Source organism: Neodiprion lecontei, chromosome 2 (assembly GCF_021901455.1).
Source record: "Neodiprion lecontei isolate iyNeoLeco1 chromosome 2, iyNeoLeco1.1, whole genome shotgun sequence".
NCBI classification, from domain to species: Eukaryota; Metazoa; Arthropoda; class Insecta; order Hymenoptera; family Diprionidae; genus Neodiprion; species Neodiprion lecontei.
In genome coordinates this window covers 36,388,848-36,407,514 of record NC_060261.1, presented here as the reverse complement: position 1 = coordinate 36,407,514, position 18,667 = coordinate 36,388,848, and the positions used below count along the sequence as shown (strand labels likewise).

General features: G+C 38.5%; 3 protein-coding genes across 9 annotated transcripts; 1 reads left to right on the top strand and 2 right to left on the bottom strand.

Annotated features, from left to right (window-relative positions):
* The first annotated feature begins 3,193 nt into the window (after positions 1 to 3,193).
* LOC107222449 (NAD-dependent protein deacetylase sirtuin-2) lies at positions 3,194 to 6,497 on the top strand. Of its 2 annotated transcripts, XM_015661825.2 has the most exons (7): positions 3,194 to 3,351; positions 3,497 to 3,553; positions 3,650 to 3,892; positions 4,333 to 4,689; positions 4,934 to 5,129; positions 5,546 to 5,738; positions 5,856 to 6,497. In XM_015661825.2, exons 1-7 carry the CDS (start codon positions 3,297 to 3,299, stop codon positions 5,922 to 5,924), a joined length of 1,170 nt encoding a protein of 389 aa, XP_015517311.1. In that variant the 5' UTR covers positions 3,194 to 3,296; the 3' UTR covers positions 5,925 to 6,497. The 2 variants fall into 2 exon arrangements, with proteins under 2 accessions (XP_015517311.1, XP_015517312.1); XM_015661826.2 differs by having other exon boundaries at positions 3,223 to 3,553.
* On the bottom strand, positions 5,954 to 11,879 carry LOC107222453 (probable 2-oxoglutarate dehydrogenase E1 component DHKTD1 homolog, mitochondrial). Of its 6 annotated transcripts, XM_046732823.1 has the most exons (14): positions 11,726 to 11,879; positions 11,182 to 11,520; positions 10,736 to 11,025; positions 10,389 to 10,608; positions 9,746 to 10,095; positions 9,374 to 9,595; positions 9,101 to 9,258; positions 8,761 to 9,025; positions 8,284 to 8,491; positions 7,739 to 8,151; positions 7,459 to 7,579; positions 7,194 to 7,382; positions 7,011 to 7,096; positions 5,954 to 6,861 (listed from the first exon to the last, which is right to left on the bottom strand). In XM_046732823.1, the coding sequence occupies exons 2-14, from the start codon at positions 11,375 to 11,377 to the stop codon at positions 6,754 to 6,756; spliced, it is 2,826 nt and encodes a 941-aa protein (XP_046588779.1). In that variant the 5' UTR covers positions 11,378 to 11,520; positions 11,726 to 11,879; the 3' UTR covers positions 5,954 to 6,753. The 6 variants fall into 6 exon arrangements, 5 of the variants coding, with proteins under 5 accessions (XP_046588779.1, XP_015517316.2, XP_015517317.2 ...); XM_015661830.2 differs by lacking the exon at positions 11,726 to 11,879 and having other exon boundaries at positions 11,182 to 11,713; XM_015661831.2 differs by lacking the exon at positions 11,726 to 11,879 and having other exon boundaries at positions 7,348 to 7,382; positions 11,182 to 11,713.
* A 320-nt stretch (positions 11,880 to 12,199) lies between these two features.
* On the bottom strand, positions 12,200 to 17,219 carry LOC107222446 (endoribonuclease CG2145). Its single transcript, XM_015661820.2, has 6 exons — positions 17,010 to 17,219; positions 14,624 to 15,022; positions 13,942 to 14,427; positions 13,541 to 13,853; positions 12,979 to 13,411; positions 12,200 to 12,870 (listed from the first exon to the last, which is right to left on the bottom strand). The coding sequence occupies exons 1-6, from the start codon at positions 17,059 to 17,061 to the stop codon at positions 12,637 to 12,639; spliced, it is 1,917 nt and encodes a 638-aa protein (XP_015517306.2). The 5' UTR covers positions 17,062 to 17,219; the 3' UTR covers positions 12,200 to 12,636.
* Between the last annotated feature and the right edge of the window lie 1,448 nt (positions 17,220 to 18,667).

Below are 18,667 nucleotides of genomic sequence, written 5' to 3'. Positions count from 1 at the left end.
TATCAATACCTTGAGATATATCTATGACGCATTACATAATGACAAGCAGCGTGGTGTTTGTAGTTTTGTACAATGCTTTATAATTACCGTGTTATCCATTTTTCCAAATTATCGCATTGTAAAGTATAAACCTTTCGTATAATCATGTTGATACGCGTCCCACATATGTATGTTTTTTTAAAGATTATGCCTTTTCCATTTAAAGGTTTATGGGGAATGGGACCTGTTTATAATACGCTTCAATATAACTCAGAAATATATGTATGTCTCATCGAGAAAGTAAAAGAATTGAGTTTATATCTACATAATCGAATAAATTGAGCATTCGGAATCTCACGGCCAATACGTGTCCTTAAAAGGTCTAAGAAGCGTGCGTATACTTTGATAGTATTTTACAACTCAAATCACATTATTAGCTATGAATTAAAAAGCAAATTGATGATTTTCAATCACATCGAGATTGATTGACATCGCATTATAATTCAACTTATCCATCATTTCCATAATTGTTTCGGGTAACGCATTTTTTCGATTGCATGAGACAATTAAGATTTTTCACCGATTTCCAATACCCGTAAGTATTCGAAATGCATATATGTACCTACGCACGCTATTACGCGGAAAAAGATAACAAACTTGAGCATATATTACTATTTTCATGTATCTATAGAGGGGCTTATGTGATCTGTGTAAGTTATATAACTTGAGATTATAAAATGAATTGAAAGCACATATACTCTCAATTTTATTCTGTACAGAAATATTGAAAATAGGGTATTATTATATGATATTATGAAACAGATTAATTTGTTGTTATGAATGGAGATAAGATGTGGCCGGTAGAATCCTATAATTAAGGCCACTATAAAGTTATTGTGGAATTCGTACTTGATTTGTGGATCACCAAGAACACTGTAAGCACTTGTATAGTTTTTTCAACTAATACATCTAAAAATGTTTTGTTTCGAATCTAATCGCAGAACTAACCTTTTAAAAATCTTGGCTAATTGGAAGACGGATAGTTCTAGGAATCCTCTTAGTCCGCTTATCGTTTTTCCTTTTATCTTTGGTAAACATATCAAATTATACACGGTTTTTCATTCCCTAATAACACCACCTTCAAACGATTACTTGCATGCAATGAAAAAAAAATCCGTCAAGATAAAGCCATTGCTCCGGATAATAGAAATGTTAGCTTAATCTGTAATGTATTCCCATGGTTGATTTTTGAATCACCGAAGCTCTAAAATTGTTCAAGCAAAAGATAATTCGTCTTATTTAGTTGACTGTAATTTTTTCTGTTCCTACCAATAGAATAAAAAATTTGAAACAAACATTTGACATGGTAGTCAATGCTTATTCTTTCGAGTGTCACATGATGTTGATAAAGCATACTATTCCATTTACCGCGTGTCAAAGAACTTTTTATCAAATCTTTCCACAGTTCAAGTGCTTGTTGAATCTTGTGTAGGATCGTATAACCAAATAAAAGATGTGTGAAGAGGGAAACATGACAACATATTACCCAGTCATTTTTCGAACAGTTTAGTTTACCTAAATGTGCAATGGAGCGATTAAAAGGAACAGTGATTCATAGAAATTATAACAAACATTGGATAGTAACGAGTTGATTAATCCTACACGGAGGATACGGAAAAATGATATTTCCATAGATACTTGTGATACGTGTATTGATTTGAAATGAGTAACACGATATCGGTCCAAAGGTTTGTGTGACTCGTCATACAAATAGTCAGAGTTCATTGAGTACTGCAGTTAGCTTGTCGTGAAAAACATACAGAGTTTAAAGACTAATTTTGATGTCTTGCGTTTACCGTCTTGCCGCAAACAGGAAGCCCCGGATAGATTAGCTGGAGCGGCCATTTAGAACCGTGACTATAACGCAATATCTAGCGAGAACGCAAGAAGTAGATTCTGGAAGGTATGCTGCGCCCACATGATGGTCCAGTTGCTTGCAGAGGAAGGGTATAAATAGATTTTATACTGAAATATATGTTTTAGCTATTAAAGTCGGTCGCCCATGATGCAACTTTACTCCATACATTGTAGTCAAGCTTTCCTTAAAATCTGTCCTAATATAAGCCGTGTATTCCCAAGTACAAGTGTTTAAAAGTTTTAAAAAAAAATCATATTTCCAACAATATATATATATATATATATATACATTGATGAACAAATAATTGATATCTCCAAAAATCAGTTCCATAACTGAAAATTAGAATTACTATCTTGCACATTCTTCAATTCGAACGCTGAGTTATTTTTCTTCTGATTGAATCAATGTTTTACATTTATGTCCACACGATTAGAAGGAAATAATATCTTCGGCATAGAAATTGTTTAAGAAATACTTCCGTTCGAGGTTACACTAATTTTTATACAAATATTTGTAACGTCCTTAATCAGATGCATTTTCACATTAACGAATCAAGGTTTTTGTCTAGCTTAATGTATTATCACTTCAACATTTTATACAACGGTTTATGTAGAGGTGATAATTAAGGATAATTTGAAACACGAACAAATAAGTTACGCAGGCACACATACAGTTACTTCGGCTGTAGGCAATATCATGCACTTGGAAATTATCCTTGGCTAAAAAAATCTGCGATATTCGATCTCTCGTGAAGTTTCGTTATTCTTATTGCAAGAACTGTCTGAGCATATTAATGTGAACAGGTATCCGTTCAGATCAGTACATACAAATTTAAATAATTCTAAAATAGAGGCGTACTTGGTTGAGGCATCAAAAACCATATAAAAAGTGATGCTTCATCAGATTAGCTTAGGTACCTATGTGTATAGTTTCATGATTAACTTTCTGTACGTCTTTCCTTTCCACGCTTACTCGTTTATTATGTTATCCAGTGATCACATATTCATCATCGATTTATCTTGTATATGATTAATATTTATATAATAATAAATTCCATGCGTGAAACATCGTGATAGCTAAGCCGCGCTCTTTGTAACCTATTTTACAGTAACTGTGTGGCGTGATGGTAGGCAATTTGTATTACGTCGACGTATACATGTGTACAGATCGTCTATCATATGGCGTGGCACAATGTAGGAACTTTTGCGCCTGCTATCACATATGCGGCAACCAGAGTTACACAAATGATTGGGGAGTAGCTGCATTTCACACACTAAACTTATTGTTAGCAGAGAGGTTTCTCTCTGTTGTTAGGAGCGCATTGGGCATTCACAATACGATTATCGCACCGGCGTGAAATCATAAATGTTCGTGACTTTTCTTTCACGTTGTCACGTGTATGCAACTGTCACCTAGAACAGTGATTCGTTGCCGGGGATTCCCGCGATTATCAGGTATTCATTAGCTCGTCTGATCAACGACATTATTAACATCATTCTGCAATTTTTGACAAAGTTATGCCAGAAGTATTGACTCAACTTAACCTCGAAATCGATTAATCGCGGTCCAATACTAATTACGCACTTTTAACGGCTACAGTCTTTGAGATGGAGAAACCCAAAGATGAGAAACCTAGCACCGCTGAAGACAAAAGGGGTAATATAAAGCTTCTGCGAATATACCATTTTTGTAGCACTACATCATCGATGTTTAACTCTACTTTTATTTTGTGTCATTCGTTATCTTTGATAGACAGCGGGGCTGAAGATGAAACTCCAAATTCGTCGTCAGAGGCAACAGAACTCGAAGATTCAAGCGTTGGAAAAATTCGAAAATATCTAGCTCAAAAGTTGGGGCTACACGATTCCGACAATGAAACGGACGGGCAGGGAGCGCACATGTTGACAGAACTATCGCTTGACGGAATTGCCGAATATATTAAAAGTAGTGGCTGTAGAAAGATTATTACTATGGCTGGTGCTGGGATATCCACGTGTGGGTATATTTATTTGATTCAGAGACGCTTATTTATTAGTCGTGCATGAATGGACACCATTTATTCTATAATAATATAGCACAATGTACTTATACTCTAGAACATCCATATCAAGCACCTGTAGGCCAGGGACTTCATGTTGTCTTTTCAGAAATTTTTTCTTTCAAATGAAACTAAATTTCTTAAAAAGTCTACTTTTTTTATGATTGAACGAGGAGTCAACTAGTATTGCGCTCAATGTTGTAATCAGAAGTATAAAGCAATTAGAAATGATTGGATAGCGAGAGACAAGGGCATGATTCAGATTTTTATTACAATGATTTTGAAGGAACACACTTTAAAACAAATAGTTTCTGTTCATGTTTTGAATCTTGGTAATTCTAGATATTTCTTTAGAAGTGATCTTGATTTTGAGTAAACTGAACTATTGAAATTATAGCAGCTGGAATACCAGATTTTCGTTCACCTAAAAGCGGACTGTACCACAATCTAGAAAAATATAACCTGCCGCATCCTCAGGCTATCTTTGAGCTGGACTTTTTCATGGAAAACCCAGAGCCATTCTTTGTTCTGGCAAAGCAGTTGATGCCAATTGGATTTAAACCTACTCCAAGTCATTACTTTATTCGATTACTTTGGGAAAAAGGACTTTTATTGCGTCACTATACACAGAATGTCGACACCCTAGAGCGTGTTGCTGGGATACCTGGTGATGTATTGGTCGAAGCTCATGGAACTTTTCATACTGGTCATTGCCTGCAATGCAAGGCATCATATGAGTTTGAATGGATGAAAGGTATATCCGATATATAATTTATGATTCAGTTCTTTTGTATCATCACGCTTACCTGATTATTTGTGGAACAAAATTTGCAGTAATCATGTAGCTTATCGATCAGATTAATCCTGGATTTGAATTTGTAATATAACGGCACATGGTTATTTTTTAAACAACAAATTAAATTTGTCCTTCATCAGGTTTTGAAAGTTTGAAACGGTCTTTCTAGTGGTTGTTTAGTGAAAGATTCAAAATCTTACAGAAAAAATACTTGCTGATGAGATACCAGGATGTGAGAAATGCAAAGATGGCATTGTTAAGCCGGACATTGTATTTTTTGGTGAAACGTTACCAGATAGATTCCATACTCTTATAGATAATGATTTCAAGCAAGCAGATCTATTGATCATTATGGGATCCAGTCTAGTTGTGCAACCATTCGCTTCTCTGGTAGACATGTGAGTAGTAAAAATATTCTTTGGCAAAGTTTATGTGCAAGGTATTCCTAAATTCAATACCACAGACATATTTCTCAAACTAAAACATACAGTACTTGCTGTGGCACTAAATATGCTAAAAAAAAAACACCCACAACAGAAACTGATACATGACCTTTATCATTTGGAAATTAGAAATGTGTGTGTGTTTTATTTTTATCAATTTACACTTGACGAAAGGTTACGTATTAACAGACTACACAATATTCAAATTCGATGACACACTTGTTCAGTGGATTTTTATAAGTTGGATTGCTTTCTTATTGCTTGTATTTTGATTATTTTCGCTAAACCGGTATTCATTGTTAGTGAATTTGAAATTCAAAGACACGTTGCGAATTTTTCACTTGAACTTTTGATGCTTGCTCCACTTTAAGGGTTCCTCCAAATTGCCCTCGGCTTCTCATAAACAAGGAAAAGGTCGGGATGCAGGATCGTATTATGAGATTCTTAGGTTTGAAGCAAGGATTGATGTTCGATCCTACAGATACCAATACTGGAAGAGATGTTGCATGGCTAGGTGAATGTGACACTGGGTGTCAGTTGTTAGCCGACAAGCTTGGCTGGGGGGTGAGTTATCTAATATATTGTCTATTAAAAAACCTTACTACGAATTTCAAAAAGTAATTACAAATTTGTGTGTAATTTCAGTCATATACGTATTAACTATAGCAACTTGTTGTTTAGGAGGAGATGAAGGTTCTTATTGAAAAAGAACAGAAGAACATTGAAGTCGAAAAATCGAAGGAAGGTTGATATTATAATCATCGATTTTTTGGTATTGAAGTTTTTTCACCTGATTTATCAACTTTATCTATAACCATCTGTGTGAGCACTGGGAACAGTCGGTTTCTGAATATCAATTTTTAAGAATCAGATTTCAAAATTTTAGAGTCAGCCAACTTGTGTAGTCAACGTGATAATGTAGTTAGCTGGCCTACAACACTCAGAAGAAGTGAACAGACAAAAGGTGTAAAAAACAAGTGTTCATGCGGAGGGTTAATGCGTCATAGATTAATTATTCAAATCTCCATCGATATATGGTAATCAATATAGAAAGTTAAAAAATATTCAACTACCGATAATATTTCGTAGTAATCTTCGATAATATTCCAAATTAAATTATTGGCTACAGCCGAACTGTTGATATCATCAACTAATTTTGTATCTTCGTTGATAAATTTTCAATCCTCATCAGAAATACGTGTCCGTGATAATCGTTGACATAGATGTAAAGATCGATTAATTAAGAATTATTGAAAGGAAAGTACTACTATAACTTAGTTGCGGATACGAAGCTCTATCTGAGATATGTATTTATTCTCCTGTTGTATCAATCAAATGAAAAGTTTGAGAAAAAAATATTCTATCTCAATTCAACATCCGTCCTTCTTTTGATAATTTTCGATTGTTTTCAGATCTTTGCTTAATTAAAATTTTGGAATTTCGGCAATTAATGATTATACGACATTCAAACTTTCAAATACACAAACAATAAAACTCGTTACATACATATTCAACATATGAGACAATGTGACTCATTTTCAATTTTAAAATGAACACAATGTTCAATTTCTTAATTATTTTATGCCATAGTGAAGGGTTTCACAATGACTTCTCGAGCCTCTTGCTGATGTACTTGTCCGACGCCAGTTGCGGGTGCAGCCATTGCCCGTCTGCCGGAGTATTTTAACTGAAAGATTATGCAGATCAATCCAGTTGTGAATGCATCTTCGAGAGCTGAAGTTATAAGTCGCGAGGCTTGTGTAAAAATTGAAATCGATTCGTATTTACTTTTTGAATGGGCCAATAATCCATAAACCTAACGGAAGTCTGACTTACCTGCCGTCCACACAGGTTCTCGAAACGGGGTTTTACGAAACTCCACGCTCCCATATTTTGTGGTTCTTCCTGACTCCAGATAAACGCTGTTACAAATTAGACGATATTTTTATAAGTAAAGCTCTTCTGAGATATTAGAATTACTTATACGATTGAGTGAGAATCCACTTTTGCGTATCTTACTTCGAGCACGCTTGAACCTTCGAACCTCTTCAAGTATTTCCAAAACCGGGAATGGACAAATACTCTCTAGTCTAACGATCGCGACGTCTTTAGCCTCGAGAATTTCTCTGTGCTTATTCAGGGCGTAGTAATGTTTACCACTGACGAGAATTACCTTCTTCACTTCAGCCGGATTGACCGTCGTGTCTCCTGGAATAGATTGTGTTCCATGTGAGATAACTGCATGTTTGAAAGCCGCTTGAGGATAGATAAATGAAATGCTTGCCAATAACGTTGACAAAACTTGTCCCTGTTTCCATATCCGTCAGCGACGAAGTTGCCGCGGAATGTCGAATTAAAATTTTCGGTGCCACTACGATAAGTGGTTTTCTAAAATTCCGCACCATCTGGAAATTAATGAAGTTTAAGATTTCGAATAAGTTAATTTTCTACAAAACGGTATTTCACATTGTTGTCCGATAGCATTTATTGGCGGGCTTGGAAAGCTACTTTTTGGAAGCTATTGTTAAGTGTCAATTACACAGTATCTTCAGGTATTTCCCTACCTGTCTTCTGAGTAAATGGAAATACTGCGCCGGTGTCGTTGGGTTGGCTAGCTGCATGTTAACATCGTCTCCGTCTGGTCTATCCTCGTTGCTGTCTGTCAGCTGGAGAAATCTTTCCATTCTGCAGGAACTGTGTTCCGGTCCCGCGCCATCGTAACCATGCGGCAGTAGCATGGTCAATCCACTGCTAATCATCCATTTAACCTCGCCACTGCTTACGAATGTGTCAATTATGATCTGGGCACCGTTGAAAAAGTCCCCAAATTGTGCCTCCCATATCGCAAGGGTCGATGGTGAAGCTATGCTCAAACCATACTCGAAACCGAGAACCGCTTCTTCGGATAAAATACTATTGGCTAATTCCAACTTCCCGGTTTGGGTTTCGGTCATCGAGTTCAGGGGAATGTGAATATCTACATTTCAAAATCTCTCATGTAATTTTTATCGTTCTACATTGGCGGCAGGGAATTGAACGGGAGTGAATTACCTATCTTAGAAATCTTTCAAACTTTTTTCAATCCATGATGATACAAGCTCATGCTTACCACCTGTTGACTGATCTACCAGCATAGCATGTCTGTGCGAAAATGTGCCTCGTCCAACGTCCTGGCCGCTAATCCTGACATTGTAGCCTTCGTGAAGTAAAGACCCGAAGGCCAATGCCTCGGCAGTTGCCCAGTCTATCTTTAGTCCATCGGACACTTTGTTCAATCTCGCTTCAACGTGTGATTTTAAAAGGTGGGGATGAATTTCCTAATTAAACAATTCAAGTAGTAGTGTGAATTCAAGTAAGCGTCAATCAGGGTTGAAAATAATTCATCGAGTGTAGCTTTTGGTTTTCAGTTTTGTGTCAAACTTGTAGAAAATTATTTCTGCTACATCCTTGAAGATTTAAAGATGGTGTGATTTCTATGAAAAATGGCGTGAGAGTAATATTAAGGTCCGATGGGATTTCTCATGCAGGACAATGTCTCATTTCACATTTGAATGTTAATGCTCAGTGTTAGCAAATCAATTTTTACCAATTCCGGGCACTGCACACTTTTGCTTGCAATGAATCTTAACAGATCTACATCGACTCCTGTATTCCATTTGGAAACGCTAGCTTGTGCCTGTGACATCTCGGACCACCTTCCGCCAAAATAGACCGGTTCCGGTACGTAATTGTCGACTTGCCTCAGAGACTCTGCAAGCCAAGCTGTGTGCTCGGAAACTATAGACTTGGCTTCGTCAGTCGTCATAATCTCTGCCTTTATTAGTTCTTCTGCATATTTATCTGGTACTGACCTAAAATTATCCATTGACATGTAGCTTAACGATCATATATTTTTGTCCACCTCATTAAAATCGATATTTATTTACTTGCGGCTTTGGATAATTTTGTAAATAGCGGGATTCGTGAACGTAGGATCATCGAGCTCGTTGTGTCCCCATCTCCTAAAGCAGTTCATGTCGACGAATACATCTTTCCTAAATTTTCTTTGGTATCGACAGGCGAGTCGCGTGGCACGAACAACCATCTGTGGAGAGTTACAAGTGTACTGTTAGTCAAATTTATAACGTACGGTCGTTTCAGATTCTCAATGATAATTCCTGTCAGTTGTCCTAACGCAACTTTTCTGCGTCAGTATGTACCTCTGGATCATCGCCGTTGACGTGCAATACTGGAGCAGATATGCTTTTAGCTATATCGGTGCAATACCTTGAGGACCTTCCTCTGTCTGCAGGTGTTGTAAATCCCAATTGGTTATTAACGATTAAATGTACAGAACCACCGATTTCAAAATGTGGGGCTGCGTGTAGGGCCAATGATTCTTGATTAACGCCTTGACCCGCGTACGCTGCATCCCCATGAACCTGAAAATATCGCTTGTCAGGGAAATTCCGATATCCGGGATCTTGAAGCGCTATAGAAGTATTAACAACTAGAAAAGGAGTTTAACCGATTGATTGATGTACGGCGATTGAGAAGGATCACACGTGATCGCTTATACTACCATTTTGTACCTGTAGATTCAGTACTTTGTCGCTCCAAGCCAAATCCTGGCCACGAGAATAAGCCCCATCCCCAACTGCCTGCATAACGCCCCTTGTCTTTCCCATTGACACAGGGTTCACAGCTTCCAAATGGGATGGATTGTAAAGCATAGTGACGTGTAGGTTTCTTTGGTCGAAGGAGAGATCAACGGATGAGGTGAAGTGACTTGTCACGTCTCCGGTCGCTTTAACGTCTTCTGGAAACTCTGCGAAGCCTCGTAATTTGTGAAAAAGTTTCTTTGGTGGAAACCTCAGCATTCCGGTCAAAAAATTCAGTCTCCCACGATGCGGCATACACATCACGATGTGATCTAATTTTGCTGGTGTATATAGAAGAATCAAAATTAAATGTTTCACTTGTAAATATGATTATCATAGATTGTAATTTAATTACAACAGAAGCACGTGAAATGATAATTCAGTTCCGCCGTGTTGAAAAAATATTTTTCAATTTTTGTTAATAATTTTTGCTATTGTTGCTGTGTAAACTTGTGACAAAATTAGTACGCTGCTTGAATAATGAACGTTGTCGCACAAAATGAATATAAATGGACATGACCTGAGATAACGAAGAATACTTAGCAAGTCAATTGATAAAGTGCGGATTTATTACCAGCTGTTGCTTGCTTGAAGAATTCGTGAAAAAACGCCATCATACTTTCGGCACCTTCTCCACCGTATCTTTTGAATGTTACAAATTTTATAGCCAAAAATTTGTCCAAAGCCTGACTCTTCAGCATTTCCGTAACTATTGCCCTCTTTGTATCCCTGTCCAACGCCTCCATGTAAACCTCTTCGAAATTTTGCGCGAACCATTCTCTTTCCTCTTCAGTCTAATTTAACAAATTGAAATGTCAGTCATTCTTAATCATGGAAAAAACTTCTCCCAATTTTCACACTCAATCTACATGATACGATATCAAATCATAATAAATTCTAGTTTTAAGTTCAGTACCTTACCTCTAAGTAACTAAATTCAACTCCTATAGGACCAGCGTAAACCTTTCTCAAAATACTCAACGCCACGTTTACAGACCCTTCCGTTTGTTTCGCGTTCAAAATTCCCGGAAAGGAAACTTTTTCGTCGCCATTAAGGCCAAATTTATTCAGGTTCAATTCCGGCGACGGACTAGGTGTTTGCAGTGATATGGGATCTATGCTTGCCTGTTTGTGACCATGTTCTCTGTAGGCTGTGACCAGTCTGTAAAAATTGCTGTATTTAGCTCGTGACGTCAGACTTTCTCTGGATACTGAAATTCCAAAAAAATAAACGCTGAGCAATCTGTTTGTTGACAGTAATGGTTTTTTATGTGAGAAGATCAGAATATCTCGGATGACATTCCGTATCGCAAATACTCGAGTGAGGAGCATTTTTGGTAGTGTACAATGTCACAATTAAAACTCACCTTCGTAATATTTCTTATAAGTCTTCGGTTTGTATCCATAGACGCCATGTTTACTATGATAAAACTTTGCTAAAATTCTCCGCCGATTCGCACAAGGAAAGTTAATTTGATTTCTTGGTAATATTCTATCGCGAGACACGCATGTGCCCAAGCGACAGTAATTTTCTCCAATGATATTAGATACGTTTCTGTACATTTTATCGCCGGGGCATTTGCCAGTTAACTAACTCGATTTGAACACTCCTTTATGTAATAAGAAGATATTTCCATCCGAGTTCTGATAATCTCTGCTTGTTTTTCAATCTTATTTTATCGTCCTATCCTTTCTGTAGCCTGCAACTGACGCCAAACGCCTTATCAAATTATACGCGTGAACCCGAATAGCGCTTATCTGTTTACCCGGCAAGAGATGGTTCTGAATAGTCTTGCAGACTAACAAAGCGGAGCGAAAGAGCGCGAAGCAATATCTTTTTTTACGTCAATTTTAATTTCAAACATGTCGGCCGTTTGCAGCCAATTCAAGCTTCCGACTGGACTTACTTACTCCAGCTGTCGTTGGGAAACGCCTAACTCTGTAGTGTGCACAACAAGTTAATTGAATTTCACAATTTTACGTATGTAGCTCGCGGAAACAGAACATTAGGTACAACGTATTCAAATTTCACGTTAAACTGCACAGTTGGTTGCTTGCCACCGTATATATATCACAGGTGTTACCTAAATTTCCATGGAGCATATGTATGCAGGCACGACTATGCTAGCTGCCATCAAGTTTACGAGTGTTCGAACTCGCAATTGAAGCTACACACGGTTGCGTATAACCAGCGAGGTTTATTCAGTGTCCGAGAGCTGAAATTTCTCGTCTGATCGCATAGTATAAATAGTCGTCTTACACGGCAGAATCAGCTTTGCTGAGTGTACGTTTGTGTAAGAACTCTAGCGCTTGTACAGTCGATACAAAAAGCGCCGGTCAGTGAGTTTGGCTAACGGTACACTGTCAGAATAAAGAAGGAATAACTTTTCGTCACAGGTTCGTTTAATTGCATAACAGATTCCTTAAAAGTACAATTACGAGAGAACGAAGAAGAAGGTTTGCGGATTACTTTCGAAACGTCATTTGAGGTGTCACATCCATTATTTAAAAGTCATCATAACCTTCGTAATTGTTTGTTTTAAAAATAAAAGTGTCACGTGCGGAATGTTCGTGACAAAAGACAAAATTTTAAAAATGAAATAAGCGCATGTTTGATTAAAACTTCTTACGTGTTCATGATTCGGAAAAAGCTACGAACCATCCTTAATAGATAAATTTCTTTGCTTTCTTACTGTGTAGCGGATTTTATGATGAGGTCATTTAAAGTTGAAATTCTTGCTTGAGTTATTACTATAGATTAGTACAAAGTTGTTGGACCAATGAAGAGTTAATAGATTCGACTTAAATATTAACGTAGATTTTTAAATATCAGGGTGGGCAGATCCGATCATTTCTTTGCCCCTGTATTTGAACTTGTGCGTAACGATGTTAAATGGCGTGCCTCCCAGTGAAACTGGACATGTAGTGTCTGGCCTGACGAAGAAGCAAACCGTGTAGAGAGCCATTTCCAACTCCGGTGAAGTCCCGACGAAGATGGACGTGACTGGTTTGTCCACGCCATTTAGTTTCGTGTGAATCTTCAGTATCGAAGCTTTCTGAAATGGACGTATGAAATTTAATAACTTCTCTCATGTGCGGCTTGAACAAGTCTGAAAGATTCGCCCGACGAAGACGATGAGTGAATTAAACCAATGAAAACTTACGTCTCCAAGGTCCACCTTCTTTATGTAGCCCAAGTAGTTAGCACGGTTAGCAACTTCTTCAGCGTTGTAGTAAATCCAGTTGTGTAACCCGATAACTTCGGTACCTAGTTTCGATTCTGATAAGAAGACATGTTCGAAGCCGGAGCTTCCAATCTTACCCTCTCCACGAGAGTAAAGATTAAACCACAATCTTCGCAAGGTATCTTTGTACTCGTAGTAGTCCTTGCGAATGAATCCCTTGTCTGCTAGAAAACGCATCGCAGCCGACATTACGTTTGTACTCAAAAATGTGTCCACCAATAGACTCTCTTCCGCTCGTTCTGCTGGGCTCACGTATTCATTCGTACGGATATCGTGTTCGTAATTGTTGTAGAGAGCGAGAACCTTTTGGATCGTAGGGATTTGTAGAGCCTCGGATCTGACGCTCAGCAACCTAAATGAACCACGTTCAGGCCATTGATATGATTGATAAACAGAACCCCTGAGCTGACAACCAGATCTGCCAAAGTAGTGATTGCAGTTCGTATTTTATTTACGGAAGGATATTAAAAATTTTATTTACGGTTGAGGTGCCTCGTCGGCGGCACTGCTGCCGGTCGTCCGTTTCTGAAGATTCAGTGTGATGTATCTGTTGGCATTGTTCACGTCCTTAATGAACAAGGATTCGGCTAACTTGATCAGATCTTCGTCAGTCACTGTGTTTCCTTTGCTGTACGTTGGATTGCTCGAGAAAGTTGTAGCGGCCACAGCACCACCTACGGCTCCGGCAGCAATTGCTCCACCGGTTGAAGGTCCGGTTCGTCCCGGCTGCTGAGCACCCTGATGTCCTGGTTGGCCGTAAGGCTGTACCGGGACTTGAGATGGTCGAGATTGGCCTGAAACATAGTTGGAAAATACGTGAAGTTCGTGTCAGGGTTCAATGTAGTGTAAATCGAGCAAAAAACCACGTTTCTGAATTCGCACCTGGTGTAGTGCTACCCCCTTGTCCAGGGTATGAGTTTTGTCCACTTTGCGGTGAACCGGCTCTTGAAGAGGGTGTCGGAGAGCCAGATCTAGAAGGTGTCGGGGAACCGGGTCTGCTATTTGTCGCTGCAATATCCGCCCAAGTTTTACCACCTGTAGGTGTGCTGCCTCCGGATGTGGACGTAGGTGAGCCGGGTCTGCTTTGAGGATTGGACCCGGTATTAGATGTTGGTGAACCTGGTCTGCTACCGGGGTTCAAGCTGCCAATGTTCAATGTGGAAACTTGCGGCTTTCCGTCGGCGGAGCCTCCCTGAGGCCCGCGGGTAGTGGATATTGCCGGTTTCAGAGTACTACTGGATTGTCCCGGCTGAATGGCAGGACCAGTTCCGGTTGGCGTGCCTGGACGACTTCCGGGTTGCTGCTGTCCTGTTTGTGATTGACCACCAACGGGCTGGCCCGTTGGAGTTCCAGGTCTACTTCCGGAGTCTGCAATCGATACATCCATGCGATGTTTAGCAAACTTTCTAAAAGATTCATCAAAGCAATTGTTCAGCGACCTTGCTACGAACAGTTAGCTCGTGCACTGGTCCAACATCTTCATCCATTCAATTCACTGACGATGAAACGCTATAAAAGTAAATGAAGAAGGTTTGAGGATTCGCATTATACTTGTTCTTCTTACTCGGAGTTGGCTGCTGTGCTGGTCCTTGATTCGGCAGTTTTGACCCAGGCTGTCCGGGTTCACCAGCTCCTGTCAATCCTACTGCCCAGTCTCTGTAGCCTTGTCCTCCTTGACCTCCGATTCCTGGTTTATTTGGTTTTGGCGCTGGTATATCGAGGCCGACCTCAGTTCCCGGATTTGGTCTGTTCGGTCGTGCATTGTTCCTGATATTCGTTCCAGTACTACCAACGCCAATTGCGAGTCCTGGATCTGCTGCACCTAATACGGCAGTCTTCGGATTAGTCGGAGTGCGTTGACTAGGGATTGCCGGAGCCACGGTAGTGGTTGTTGTCGTAGTCGTGGTCGTGACTTCATCCTTCTTACTGGACTTCCAAAACTTCCAACCAGCGTCGACATCCCCTGAAACGTACAGTTCAATCGTTTAGGAAATTCTACCAAGAAAATCACGACTTGTTAGTTGCGTTCGTCTGTTAGATCGATTTCTTAAACTGATTTTAATCCATTTTGTTTGTACTGCCATTTCCGAAATTTTTTGTGAACACCCTAAGTTAGGCCGAATCTGAACAATTACTATGGTATAAGTTACCTTCTTACAGTAAAGAAAATCAACACTGGGGATATTTTGTTTAGATGATAACAAGTTGATACGGTTTATTGTGAAACTTATGTAATTGTTGATAGTTGTTATTCGTGTTTACATTATACATATAATGTTACGTAGCGCTAATGACTTTTCTGTAGAATAAACGCGTGCTATATGTGTTGTGAAGTAATGATCACAGAAGCTCTTGTTATGAGAATTACGAGACACATAAATATTTCTCAGAAACGTTAACGCTTACGTCAAACGGTGCAAAGTTTTTGAACATATTAACATGTCAAGCATTAATCTTGAAACGAGATGGTATAATTTCTTTGGAAAGTCAGTATTTCAACAATCATGCTGTTACTGATTTGATTTGAACGGTGCATTTCAGACTCTTTTTATGCAATTATTTTTTGTTCCTCGTTGTAGCGGCGAATCGTGCAAGACTTTGGTTTGGGCTTGCATCGTTTCGTACGTTGTGTTTCGTTGTCTTAATAGAGGCATCCTGCTTCTCAGTAATTGACTACGTGATTGTTGTAAACGAATTCGGTGAATACAATAATCTGTAAGATAATACCAAAGGTCGCAATAATAAGCTCAGCGATCAGAGAAATGGGACATCATGGTTGAAAGGTCAAGTTGGCTTATCTAAGTAGAGTGATCATCGCCACTATTGCAATTATAATAATTGGCCAGGCGCAAAGTATGACACAATCCGTGATACTGTAATCAGACTTGAGAGTAGATTGGTCAAATATGATTTCTTCCATTCAATTCAGATCGCCCGCCAAGTGAAAGAATAAACCGTTGTTTACTGAATGTAAATAATGTATCTTTGAAATATTGTTGGTTGGATAAAAATGATTCTAGTTACGAAAATTTATATAGAGAGATTTTCCTTCGTTTGTTTTATGAAACCATGAATTACAGGTTCGCCTCAAATTTCGTACCTTCAAAGTGTGTGTATCGTATTTTTTCTTACCATCGGCATTGTGCAACGAAGTATATTTGCAAAAAATATCACGGTCACGGATATACCAAGGCTCTTGGAGATGGCGTGAAATGATTGAAGCTTATAGCAGAGATTCGAATCATTGATAAAACTTTCTCACGATCTACGTGATGGGTGTGCATGAAATTTGACTGCACTTATGTTGTTACTTCAATTCATCTGGTTGTTATTCCGAACAACAGAACCGATGTCATATACGGTATTATAGTCGGTGAGAAATCCCAACCTCTGACTATTTATAGAAGTGACAAAATACCCATTGCCAGGCGTACCGCATCATTATAAGGATGGATTGTTCTCAAAAAAAAAAAAAAAAAACATCACAATTCTCGGTAAGCTGGTAAATTGAAATTGATCAGCGGTTTTGTTATTAATTTTGCCCGTACGGAGAAATCGGTTGTAGAAGGGCATTTCGAGTACCCAACTTATTCTACGGCTAATATGTATTTGGCAAATGCATTATAAATTTCCTTGAAGGAGTACCGTGTAGCCTCGAATACTCTTTAAATAAACGAAGGACGCCAAGTAACGTTCTTGTGACATTCAAGAATTCCAATTTCAAATCCGGAGACTTTGTGCAAACCTGGGAGCATCGTCTGAAACAGGCTTGCTGTTTCAACTGTCACTTATACTCTTGGCAGCAAATTCAATAACAACGCAATGGAAACAAAAAATTGCCATGATAATTAACCGTAAAAATGTTTGAAAATTGAAGCGTGCGATTAAATTTTGATCAAATCAATCGACGATCTGATTTTAGTCTCTTGACAATTTGACGATTCACTTACCTACGAGAAGACCGATCGCCAGTAGCGCAAACAAAGCGGGCCTGACTTCCATGTTTGCGCTGAACTTAACTGTAGTTTTGACTCACGTTCCTGGTTTACCTTAGATTATATCAACGACTGTCCTACCGCACGGATAAGTAGTCGAGAAAAGTATCTACCGAGAGCAATGGCTCTGCGCGTGCGACTCGGGGCACACTAAAGTATGTTTGACGACGATCTTATAGCCAGGGGCAAATACGCTTTCTCTTGTCCTCAGTTTATCATTGGTTGATAGAGTAATCGACTTATTAGCGTGAAATATTACTGACGTTTGTTCGAACTTATCCTGTACACGGTATAAGGGGATAAGTCACGGTAGTGATTGGCTTCTCAGCGTTGCCAACGATTGTGATTGGCTTCCGACGAGTCCAGAAGAAGCGGTACTGACATTGCGAATCGAAAGCGTCAAAGTTCGCCAAAGTTTATCCTTCTTGGATGAAAAAGGATCTTGTTTTGAAAGATGAGAAAAATCCTTGCCAAAGTGTTTTTGGTCCTGGGAATTGTATTAAGAATTAAATTTAGAGTTCGATACTTGCGTAATGTTATGTTTTAATAATTGGCATTTATTTTGAAAAACTTACAATTCTATTTACATTGGTATAAATTAAGGTGCATGCGACTATTATTATCCTTGTAACACTTTTCTCGTTTGATGCTAAAGGTCAACTCTGACATTCTCGAATTCGAAGAAATTATCGCGCTACCATTCGTGGCACAAGTACACAAATCGCGGGACCGAAGTTGAGCTTCGAAAATTATCCGTAAAGTTTGGCCTGAATATTTTTTTCGACGAGGTTGAAGTTAGTAACGTTATCGTAACGAAACATTGAGGACAAAAATCGATAAGTTCTTACTTTTGCAAAGATTTTTAAGGAACTAAGATTTCGAAATATGAGTGTGTTTTGTTTTATAACGGCTTATTGAATTTCAGAGAATTTCAAAATCGTGAAATTACGGTTGACCCGTTACGATAACGTTACTAACTTCAATATCATTTTTTTTGGCTTGTTGATACAGGTGGCTGCGAAAATATATACATATTGTTAAGTAAGAATTATTAATGTATACGCATTCAAATGCGTATAATACATTTGGGAAATCCCTACCTCTTAACAACCGTGTTTACGATTCGGTAATTGAGGGTCTGGATTTTTGTCATGGAATAATTTTTTTTGCAACTTTGACGTTGACTCAGTGTTTTGCAACAAATATTGATAAGCTAATAACATATTGTCCCGGATTATAACCGCGTGTTAACTTTACGATTCACTTTAGCCTAATAATACATACGTTAATCGGTATCTTTGCGTGCCTGAGTGAAACACAGCAATTATAACACGTCATTCGAATTCGTTGCTTCTCCGTATTTATGGATTACAACCTGACTTTCCTTTATTTCGCGAAGAAAGAGATGCTAGATATCTGAGTGAAATGTACGATTATTATATTTTATCCAAATCAAACCGTCTTTATAGAATCAAGGAGATTGGTGTACGTTAATTTCATGGCTTAGTTATGACGTAACGCGATCTTGTCTGTCGTCATTCATTACACAGTTACTATAATCTATCTTAATCTATCACTCGTTCTTTGATACGAGAGTTCAATCACTCTTTGAG

What these genes read in the sequence shown, in the direction of transcription:
- LOC107222449 (XM_015661825.2), top strand. Translation starts at nt 3,297, where the DNA reads ATGCAACTGTCACCTAGAACAGTGATTCGTTGCCGGGGATTCCCGCGA. An exon ending in CACCGCTGAAGACAAAAGGG is followed by an intron (nt 3,554 to 3,649) that starts GTAATATAAAGC and finishes TATCTTTGATAG; the next exon opens with ACAGCGGGGCTGAAGATGAA. An exon ending in TGGTGCTGGGATATCCACGT is followed by an intron (nt 3,893 to 4,332) that starts GTGGGTATATTT and finishes TTGAAATTATAG; the next exon opens with CAGCTGGAATACCAGATTTT.
- LOC107222453 (XM_046732823.1), bottom strand. Translation starts at nt 11,377, where the DNA reads ATGTACAGAAACGTATCTAATATCATTGGAGAAAATTACTGTCGCTTG. An exon ending in TCAACGGCGATGATCCAGAG is followed by an intron (nt 9,259 to 9,373) that starts GTACATACTGAC and finishes AACTCTCCACAG; the next exon opens with ATGGTTGTTCGTGCCACGCG. An exon ending in AAGTTTTGTCAACGTTATTG is followed by an intron (nt 7,383 to 7,458) that starts GCAAGCATTTCA and finishes AATCTATTCCAG; the next exon opens with GAGACACGACGGTCAATCCG.
- LOC107222446 (XM_015661820.2), bottom strand. Translation starts at nt 17,061, where the DNA reads ATGGAAGTCAGGCCCGCTTTGTTTGCGCTACTGGCGATCGGTCTTCTC. An exon ending in GCCGACGAGGCACCTCAACC is followed by an intron (nt 13,412 to 13,540) that starts GTAAATAAAATT and finishes TGGTTCATTTAG; the next exon opens with GTTGCTGAGCGTCAGATCCG. An exon ending in AGAAGGTGGACCTTGGAGAC is followed by an intron (nt 12,871 to 12,978) that starts GTAAGTTTTCAT and finishes CGTCCATTTCAG; the next exon opens with AAAGCTTCGATACTGAAGAT.